We start from the raw sequence: 10661 nt of genomic DNA on the forward strand, positions 1-10661 counted from the left end.
GCTACAGCACTCCAACATAGCAACAAAGCATATGGCAGTAATCTACAGGAGATGCTTGACAAAAGATGAACACTGAGCTATGGCTAGATCACAACATAACAGGTTCAAACAAGCATGGCAAAAGTGCAAAAGATAACAGGTTCACAGACTTGGAGAAATTACTGGACATGGCAGAAACAGCATCAGGTAGCAAAGTTCAGAGCACGAAATCAACATGCTACAGGAACTTAACATAGCAAAACAAGGCATGTCATGAATCTGCTAAATGCATATGACAAAAATCCCTTACTGACCATAAGCCAAAAAGGACCAGAAGATATGATAGCAACCATGTAAACATAGCAAGTTTCGTTAACAGGTTCCAGTCTTAGCAGAAAACAGAGCATGGCAGAAACAGACATTAAGAGGGCATCTTGGTGAGCTTGATGCACTCACCACAAAGCAATGCATGACAAAAAAAGCATACCTACAGCAAGATGGCATGTTTATGAAGCTATCCATGGCAAGAGCAAATACATAACATGAAAGGATCAACTACAACATCCTTGGCAAAATTGAATATCATGTTAACAATCTGCCAGAAATATTTTATAGCAAAAGTAGACCAAGATTGAGTCATGCTAGGGCACTCCATAATTGCAAACAAGGGCATGGATGGATCAACTACAACAATATCTACAAAACATCCTTACTGAACATCACCAAAAGGAGCATGGATCTCTCTGTAGCCACATGGATACATAGGAACAAAATAACAGCAGTCACAGACTTAGAAAAATTACTAAGTCCCTGAAATCAGAAACATCACGGAGCCTAGTTTGCATGCTTGTGCTAGTCACCACAGAGATCACAATAATACATGGCATACACCTCTGTAAAGATGGCATGGCATACATCAAGACACATGTAGAGCTCATGTCCATAAGATGCACAGAATAAATGCAACAAAAATAACAAATCCACAAGTTCTGATAAGTAACAGCAGTCAACAGCAACTAGCACTCTTGCACCAGAGATTTGGGCATCAAGATAGACTCAAATGAACATGGTGCACTGGAACAAAATGAAGAGCATCTAGAGACGAACATTTCGATATATTACACGCACGAAACGGAGCTATATGCAGAGAGTTATGATGCGATGAACATAGGCATGTAATGTAAATATATTAGGACTTAGAGAAAAATCGAGAGGGAGAAAATTCAACCCTAGGGCAGTCCCGATCGGATCTGGCTCGAGCTCGGCTCGGCGGAGCTGCTGCTGTCGCCGGAGCTCGAGGGCGGAGGAGAGGACGGCGGCCGGAGGGAGAGGGCGAGGAGGAGTGCCGGACGGGGAGGGAGGCGCCGGCGCGCGGGGGCGGTGACCGCGGCGGGAGGCTGGTCGATGCGGCGGCGGCGGCGGGCGAGCTCGCCGGCGAGCGGACGCCGGCGCGGCGAGGCGACGCGGGAGGCGGCGGCGGCGCGGCGACGGAGGGAGGAGGCGCGCGGGGCGGCGCCCGCGGGTCGCGACGGCGGCGGGATGGGCCCCGCGGGCCCGATCCGGGCCTGGCGCGGTGGAGACGGCGGCGGGGTGACGTGGCGCGACGTGATTCGCCGGGCGCGGCGGCGCAGTTGACGGGCGGACATGTCCGGGCGGGGAGGATTTTGTCCGGTGGCGCGAGGTGGAAGGAGGCTAGGGTTCATCCGCGAAATTTCGGGGGGAGGTGCAAATATATAGGCAGAGGGAGCTAGGAGAGTCCAAACGGGGTGCGGTTTTCGCCCACGCGATCGTGATCGAACGACCGAGAGCATGGCGGTGGCTTAGAGGGGTTTTGGGCTGTTGGAGGAGATTTTTTGCTGCAACACACAAACGGACTTTGCGGTTGCCCGGTTAACCGTTGGAGTACCAAACGACCTTCAAATGGAACGAAACTTGACCGGTGGTCAACCGTTGGTATACCAAGGCCACTTGACAAGCCTCGGCCCATTCCGAGAACGTTTAACACCCGCTCACGAAAAGAAACAAGAGGGGTGCGCCGGAGGAGGTGGGAGTGCCGGATTGCAAAACGGACAACGGGGAAAATGCTCGGATGCATGAGACGAACACGTATGCAAATGCAATGCACATGATGACATGATATGAGATGCATCACATGAACAAAATGCAAAACGGAAAACAAAACCCGACCACGAAGGGAATATCATAACACATAGCCGAAAATGGCAAGAGTCGGAATTACAATTATGGAAAGTTACATCCGGGGTGTTACAACCATGTGCATATTTGGAAGATGTAGCTGCAGTTGCAAGACTGGTGGGTGTATTTTGCTTAATTCGAAGCCATATATTCTCCAGAGTGCTTCCGGAGGTGTCACCCACCGCGCGTCTCTGTACTGTTTAATCTCGTCAATTTCGACTTCGTCTACTTTGTCAGTTACAGATACAGATGCTCGGTCATGTCCCTTATAGATGTACTTGAACAAGTACTTAACAACTTTAATGCTCGAGCATATCTCAACATTTATGTGGCAGTTGAACATCCGCAAAAGATATGGGTTGTAAGGAACTACCCACCTATTATCCAGTTGGCATTTTCATACCGTTTCAGTCCGACCATCATTGCGTCTCCTATACAGTGGGTAAGAGTCCTTACCTTGAATTGTAGTTTCATTAAATGGCCTTGGATAATTGTTCTTGCATGACGGACGATTCTTTGTGCATGGACAAAATTTATTCAATGCACCGCAAGGACCATGCATCATATGTTTGATTACCATTTTGTATAACTCTGGGTACTTGTGCTTGTTAGGGAGCTCAGCGGAGATGATTCTGTCATACTGTTCCGGACATGTGTATTTGTATTTTCCAGTCATGATGAGCAAAAAGTGAGCATGTGCTAATCCCCTCTTTTGGAACTCTACGACATATGTATATGCCTTAACCTTTCCAAGAATGGCCTTCTCAAATAGTTGCTTCTTCATTTCTTCTAGCTTCGCCTTGAAAACACGAACGACAATGTCTGGGCGATCTTGTGGTGTTTGTCCAAACTGTAGTGATCTCTTCCCAGTTGGGGTTGCAGGTCATTGTGACGAATACGTCTGGTTTTCCATATTTTCTAACTAAAGCCATAGCATCTAGATACCGACGAATTTTATCTCGTGGCCCTCCAATAAATGATGACGCAAGTACTCTCCGTTTTCCAATTGCATCTCCATTCTGTTCTCCAGCTTGAATGCTGTCTAGAAGGCCTTGGTATAGATCCGCCCTTATTTTGTTTTGATGATGCCACATGTAATCCAGTCTGGAGTTTTCAATCTTTATGTATGTATCTACAGCAAACTGCTGAAAAAGCCGTCCGCCGTGCAATATTGGGTTGAATATGCTTGGTCGTGTATGGAATTTATAGCAGTAGTATTCTTTCATGGTTACCCACAGGCCGTTGGCAGAATCTGTGCAAATATTGTGACATAAAAAGTTAGTTAAATTGAATTTTGAATATAATAGTATATGAAAATTTTACCTGGGTCATCATCATTACTGATATCATCAGCACCAATATCTTCCGCTTCTGTATCCCTCTTTGGGATTTTCCTATGCCAACCCAGTTCAGCTCTTGGAAAGAATAGAGGGTACGACAACGGATCAGAGCACCCGTAATATGATCGAATGTGCTCTTTTTCGTTGTTGTTTCCATGTAGTATTACATTCCTGTCATAAGTGTTTCTTCTTTCATTTCCTTCAATCCACACTGCAGCTACCTCTGAATTTATTGGCGCGTTGTATGTTCTCTGGTCCAATCTTTGGTCCAGGTTTAAGACGAGTCTGTAGTCCTCAAGGTTTTGGGCTCGTCCCAAACTCCTAAACTGTTGAGAGTATGGGTTATCCCGTAGGATGTCGGTTATTATCCCGATCACATGCTTGTCTTGCTCGTACATTTCCTTGCGGCAATGGCGGTACCGATGCTCTAAGCTTGGATCATCGTCGTAGAAGTATAGCTCTAGATGCTTTGGATCTGATCGACTATTACCAAATGAGTGTATGTTGTGATAGATCTGACCATGTGCTTGAAAGGTGTAAATACCACCAGTTGTTCGCATGTCAGTTGTGTCTCTGTCAAGATGGCAGTATAGAGTAGTAAACGAGAAGTGGCCATTGAAAAATCTTATATTGTTCCAAAAATGTCTTGCGTCAGAGTCGTTGCTTATCCAAAGTCTCATGAGTTCAGGTGGTGTATCTGCATTGGCTAGTCTTATCTGTCCTTTTCTGCAGCATAATTTCTTAGTTTCATACTTGAATTTTTTTGCATGGCAGAATCTGCAATTTTCTTCTGTTTTGAGCACGTGTTTTTTTTGGTATGTTGCTATAGACGAAATCATAAGGATCAGGGTTGTGCATTTCCTCGCCTTCTTTGATTTCAATTTCCACTTCTCTGTCCCATTCTAGTTTGGTTTGTAGCATAAAAGTTAGTACAGAAGCTATATAATGATTAAAATATATTTAAATTCTATTGAGCATACCTTGACCAGAGAACATGTATTCGTCCTCGTTTATGTCCTCTTCAAATATGACTTCATTATTACCTGTGTTGCAATTTTTTATTGTATAATATATTTCTTTGGATTTCATAAGAACATATATGGAATTGATGACCTTACCTTGATCGTCATTATTGATTGATTGTGTTGGTGTATCTACTTCTTTCATGGTAGCATCATGCTCACATATAATCTCATCCTTGCCTGTGTAGTAATTATTTATATGTAATTTTTGTATTGCATAAAAATATATAGGAAATTTTATAACCTTACCGTGAACATCATTGTATAATGTTTGTATTTGTGCATCTACTTCCTTGATTGCTGGAAACATTGAAGACGGGATGTCTGGCCACAACGCCACCTTATTGTGATCGTCACTTGGTGTATCTGCTTCTTTGATGCTTGGAAACATTGATGAGGGGATGTCTGTCCATAAAAGATGGTTAGTTGTACAAACATTCGTATATTTATTTTGAACGCGAGTATTGTGTAAAATTTAGTATTACCGTAAATCATTTCTTCTGGTTGCTGTAGAGGTTCTGTGTTGGCGTCGCCGGTTTCCGTCATAGATACATCTTGTTTCGATGATACATGCCTCTGTCTTGTCGTGAATTCTTTGTTACGACGGTGTAGCAATGTTTGCCTTTCTCCTGGTGTGACATGCTTTCTGTAATCAGGAAAGGTAGAAGTACCAACTTCTTTTTCAGTTGCGATATATGCAGGGTTCTCCAGTGCAATGGAGTCTTTGCTTGCTGTGTTGCGTTTCAATTCATTGATATGTTCTATTCTAGCTTTCTTTTGTTCCGGCTGCATTTTTGCATATATCTGCCTTTGTTGTGCGCATATTTTTTCTTTCTTTTGTTGATAGCCTTCACGGCGTTTTTTGAGTTTTTCCTCTCTTTTTTCATCGGCCATTTGTGCATAGCGCTCTCTGTCTCGTTTCCTTCTTCTTTCCTTAGCATCCATCTCTGGAGAATGTGATCAAAATGCTTGCCTGCATGAGAGTTCAGTGTGCAATCTAGTCAAATAATTGCATCTATTTTTTCCTTGTCAACAATGATGTTTAAATATGATTCAGTGTGTCATATATAAAATCTTGTAAATTTGTTGCTCAAAGTACGGTTTGGTGTACTATTTGTTCGGAAATTTCAAATTGCTAATGATAAACTTATTCATTTCATGGCAGGTACCGGTGTTCCTAAAGATGTTGAAGAATTCGCAAAAAGAAAGAGATGTTGAAGGATGTCGTATATGAAAATACGCAACGAAAATACCTGATGTTAATCTGACTTGGGAGCTTACCAGCTTAATTGAACCAAAGGTATCTAGAAGGCGACGTGTGAAACTGATTCTATTTAATTGAATTGAAGACTTGAGATTGTGTAAGAATCACGTGGAGGTACAGGTGTATTTGTAGCACCAGCGATACCTGCCTCCAAGTAGGTTTCGGCCTCCTGTATGTATCTAAGTATTCCCTCCGTCCCAAAAACATGTTGCGGTGGCATTTTTGCAAAAAAACCCTCTTGTTTTTCCCGACCAAACCCGCGCTCCTTGTCCTCCTCCTCCGACAGAAGCAGCAGCTGCGCTGCTCTCCGCCGCCACTGCTTCGCTGCTCCCCGCCGCCGCAGCTCCCCTGCTCTCCCGCCGCAGCTGCCTCCTGCTCCGCTGCCGCAGCTACCGCTCGCCTGCCTCCCCAAGCTCCCCCTTTCTCAAAAAAATCCTTGATTTGGATCCCATGTTAGTCCAACCCACAGCTACCGCCGCGCTCTGCTTCGGCTGCGTCGGAACCGCCGTCGGAGAGCCCGCAGGCACCGGATCCGGACCACCACCAACAACCTAAAGGCCGACGAGCAGCCGGGTGTCGTCCTCGCCATCGACGACGACGGTGCCGCCGACGCCGCGAAGCGAGGGCGAGATCCTCCAGTCGGCCAACTTTGGATTTTTTTGCCGACCTGCTCTCCGACGGCGAGTTGCAGCGCTGCTTGTCTATATCCGGAGAATTGGGAGTGTACGTTGCCGGAACGGCGGCGGGGCCCCCTCCTCTCTTGGACTCCACGGCAGGTCATCTCTCCCCTGCCGTCGTCGACCACCTCCCCGCCGGCGCCACACGCTTGCACCTGCACGCATCAGCAAGGAAGCCGTCGACCACGGAGCCAGTCCCGACGCACCTGCATCTGCACGCCGGTGCCACTCACCTGCATCTGCACACATCTGCATCAAGGCAAAGAGCTCGCCGGAGTAAAAAGGTCTTGTTTTTCTCGCCATCTTCTCCTGCCACCTTATTTTCTTGTAAAAATTTCTACTGGATTGCTCCATTGTTGCATTCCTGAACTCAATTTGTTCATTTGGCGTACTGTCAGTGGACTTGCTATGCTTGGAGTGGCACTTTACTAGACTGAAGAAATTGCTGCATCACTAGACTGAAGAAATTGTGTTGTCAGTTAGGGACTGAAGAAAATGTGTTGCAGATTTTGATTTGCTTGCTGATCTTCGGTTAACTCCATAGAAGAGTTTTGTACTGATTCAGTTAACTGAAAGCAAGTAACAGCATGTTCTAACAGCAACAGTTTCAGAGTACTACTCCAAAATCCTCCTAGTTGTAGCTCACCTAAATGGTTGAATTCAAAGAACTGCAGTGGCCTTCAGTGATTGAGAGCTTAAAATTTCCAACAATCTGAACAAACAAAGTAAAAAGGATCAGTATCTCATTTCAGCTGATTTATTCTTCATAAGCATAGGCTTTTGTTTGTTGGAAACTAGCTTGTGAAACTGAAATTTAACAGTAAACTCAATTACTGTCATTTAACAGTAAACTGAATTTTAAACTGAGTACTGGAGTAAACTTGCTGGAGTACAAATTTATGCATTACTCCATATTTTGTGAAATACCTACTGCTATGAGCTATGTCAACAGGGCTACTCCATATTTTTATTGACTTGGCTTGTTATGCTTTTATCGTTTTCCTAAGTAGAGCTTGGTAGTGAGAAATAGACATCAGTAGGGTATTTTAAGAGTTAAACTTAATTGCCTTGGTTACTTTGGAGCTAGCATTCACTATGAAACTGGTATTTACTTTTGATAACATGAATCGTAATGAATAAAACAGTAGTGACAAGGAGACCCTTAGGGGTTGCTGGTATTGGTTCAATGGCAACAGCGCGAATGCTAAATGCTCATTTAGGCACCCAGTACGACCTCCTCTGTATTTATTTTGTTGACATAATATATGACCTCCACTGTTCTCTTTTCACTCAAAGCTAGTACTGCAGTTCTAGTCAGTTTAGTGCTTCAGTTAAACAGAGCAACATCATAAGCTATGGAAGTTTGTCTAATTGGCTTCTTCTTGTGGCTGGCAACAGTTGCTCTGCACAAAACCATACTACCCATTTACTCGAACATCCGAGCAGCTACGATTACAGTAATTAATAAGTGTGTGTACTTTCTTTTCAGCCACTGGACGACTTGCTCGGAGCATCGGCGACTCCGCGGGCACCTCAACAAACTGCCCTTGCACCCAATGGCACCACAAAGCCAGTTGTCCCTTTGTCCCATGGTTGTCCAAAACCTGATGATGGTTTTAACCAGCTAACCGGGTGATACTGGACAATTTTGAAAGTTTTAACATGGTTCACATGTACGGAATGAGGCTACTGTTTTATGAATGCTGCTAGTGCTACAAACCTGAATTGACATCATCTGAATTTGCTAGTGCTACAAAGTTTTAACCTGGACTGATTTATGAATGCTGCTAGTGCTACAAACCTGAATTGGCATCATCTGAATTTGCTAGTGCTACAAAGTTTTAACCTGGACTGTTTTATGAATGCTGCTAGTGCTACAACAATTTGCATCCTCTGAATTTTACAGTTTCACTCTGAATTGGCATCATCTGAATTAGCACCATCTGATCTCTGAATTAATCATGCTCTCTTTAATTTTCTGATCAGTAATAGTAAATCAACAGTACTCTGATGAATAAGTACTGTACCTTCTACAGAGTGCAGAGGAGTAGCAGCAATAGCAGCACGGGCAGGATCAGAAGAGGAGAAGCAGCACGGGCAGGGTCAGAGGAGGAGCAGCAGCACGGGCAGGGGAGAGGGAGCAGCAGCAGCAGCACAGGCAGATCTCCACCGGCGAGCTCCTGGTCCACCAGATTGTCGAGGCAAGCTCCGGCAACGCCAGTAGGGGATCGCGACGGCGCACGCGCGGGAGCTCCAGGAGGATGCGCGGGAGCACGAGAGAGGACGCACGCGGGGGCTCCAGGAGGATGCGCGGGGGCTCCAGGAGGGAAGCGCGCGGCCTCGAGGAAGACGTGGCAGGAGATTCCGGCGAAGCCCGCAGGCAGTGGGAGGAGACCACGGCGGCGCAGGTCTGGGCTGCGGCGGCAGAGGAGGTAATTGGCGAAGGCGGCGAGAGCAGGTACTTGGCGACGGAGGAGGAGCTCAGCTGGGCTCGCCGGCCCCTGGCGAATCACGCAGCTGGGCGGCGCCGGCCCCTGGCGACGCGCAGGCGACGGGCAGAGGAAGAAGACGGGGCGGAGGGACTTGTTTGAAACGCTTTTGAAACCATGAGGTTTTTTTTGCAAAATTACCGGTGAACTACGCCCGCGACATGTTTTTTAGGGCGGAGGGAGTAGGATTCAGACTCTTTCATTGAGTATATCTTTTTGGGTGTTATTTTGGTACTGAGTCGGACTGACTATGGCATGTACGTATACACGGCCCGGTATGATGTGGCCCTGGACGTGAACGTGGTGTATGCATCTAAGTAGGATTCAGACTCCTGTATGTATCTAAGTAAGATTCGGACTCTTTCATTAAGTATATTTTTTGGTGTTATTTTGATACTGAGTCGGACTAACTATGGCATGTACCGAGACACTGCGAGAGGTCATGGGTTCGAGTCCCAGCGTGCACCTCTTTTTATTATTAAAGACCGTGCGTTGATTATTTTAAAAGTCAAAGGCGTTATTATAAAATGTAAACGAATCATTTTTTTAACTTATATCAGTACCACGGTTTCATTACAATAAAAACTCAGGGGGTTTCTGCAAAACGCCATGACGGACCAAGAATACCTATTTCTTTTATTAGTAAGTATAGATATAGATGTCAATATTAAACTTTTGTCTTGAATCTTTCGGATCTAAACATTCATGCCACAATAAATAAAATTATAGATGTAATATCACCGGGAGTCATAGAACTTGCGCTTAATGTTCAGTTTGATGCTAAAACTTTGAAAATACGAATTTGTGGTTATCCAACTTGCGTTATCGTGCAAATACGGTCACTCCGCTCGTATCTAGCCGTATGGCCTGCCCATGTGGCGCGCCAGCCTGACGGAGGCCCACCTATCAGTGACTAGGAGTGCACAAGGTGCTGGGTGACCCTAGCACGCCGTTTTTCATTTCAGAAAATCCCTATGTAATTTATTTAATGACGACAAAAGACGTCAAATATAATGAAAAAAGGATGGGGTAGATTGGGTTCGAACCAACAACCTGTTAATTAAACAATACATCCATCCCACCAGTGCTGCTTGATGTTGTACATGCACAACTAAAATCTATTTGATTGCACACAAAAGAACGTCAAGTTATTCTCAAAAAGAAAAACATGTCAAGTTTGTCCAGGTTAATCAGATAAATAGACACACATGTCTAACTGGTAATTTAGGGGTGGGGCCACTAATCAGTGTGATACTAACAACAGGTTAGGCTAACCAGGTAACTAGACTAATCTACACAGGGCCCACCCATAAGTGAGTCAACAAAAAATTTGTAACTTGGGCGCATGGATAATTCCGCGGGGAAAAAAGGGGCCCGATGGATTCCATTCGTCGACCTCAAGTGTGAAACCGCAGGAGCTAACCACTACACCAAGTACCTATAATTGTCTAAAAGATAAACAATAAATTTTATATTTGGAAATTAAAACTACTCGTATTCAGGTTTTTTCTCCTGGACCGAATTTCTGATAACAGATCGGTTACCAGAAATTTTTGTGGTCCCCGGAAAAATATGTTATTGCCTGAATTTTTTAATTTAAATGACAGGAACCATGTCAAATATATATCTCTCGTATGCATACAATATCAGAACGACAATGAATTGAACTTGCGATTTTTCAAATTTGAATTTCA

General features: G+C 44.8%; 2 protein-coding genes across 2 annotated transcripts; both read left to right on the forward strand.

Moving 5' to 3' along the window:
- Window positions 1–2155: 2155 nt before the first annotated feature.
- LOC123095726 (uncharacterized) lies at window positions 2156–4831 on the forward strand. The gene is made up of 2 exons (XM_044517282.1): window positions 2156–2617; window positions 2788–4831. The coding sequence occupies exons 1-2, from the start codon at window positions 2530–2532 to the stop codon at window positions 2865–2867; spliced, it is 168 nt and encodes a 55-aa protein (XP_044373217.1). The 5' UTR covers window positions 2156–2529; the 3' UTR covers window positions 2868–4831.
- On the forward strand, window positions 3926–9333 carry LOC123096568 (translation initiation factor IF-2-like). The gene is made up of 4 exons (XM_044518338.1): window positions 3926–3931; window positions 6259–6762; window positions 7968–8110; window positions 8515–9333. Exons 1-4 carry the CDS (start codon window positions 3926–3928, stop codon window positions 8912–8914), a joined length of 1053 nt encoding a protein of 350 aa, XP_044374273.1. The 3' UTR covers window positions 8915–9333.
- The last annotated feature ends 1328 nt before the right edge of the window (window positions 9334–10661 follow it).

This window comes from Triticum aestivum, chromosome 4D (genome assembly GCF_018294505.1).
Source record: "Triticum aestivum cultivar Chinese Spring chromosome 4D, IWGSC CS RefSeq v2.1, whole genome shotgun sequence".
NCBI classification, from domain to species: Eukaryota; Viridiplantae; Streptophyta; class Magnoliopsida; order Poales; family Poaceae; genus Triticum; species Triticum aestivum.

Coding starts and splice junctions, on each gene's coding strand:
- LOC123096568 (XM_044518338.1), top strand. Junction 6,763..7,967: donor GAGCTCGCCGGAGTAAAAAG/GTCTTGTTTTTC, acceptor CTTTCTTTTCAG/CCACTGGACGACTTGCTCGG. Junction 8,111..8,514: donor GGTTTTAACCAGCTAACCGG/GTGATACTGGAC, acceptor TACCTTCTACAG/AGTGCAGAGGAGTAGCAGCA.
- LOC123095726 (XM_044517282.1), top strand. CDS start 2,530: ATGGGTTGTAAGGAACTACCCACCTATTATCCAGTTGGCATTTTCATA. Junction 2,618..2,787: donor TTGCGTCTCCTATACAGTGG/GTAAGAGTCCTT, acceptor TGTGCTTGTTAG/GGAGCTCAGCGGAGATGATT.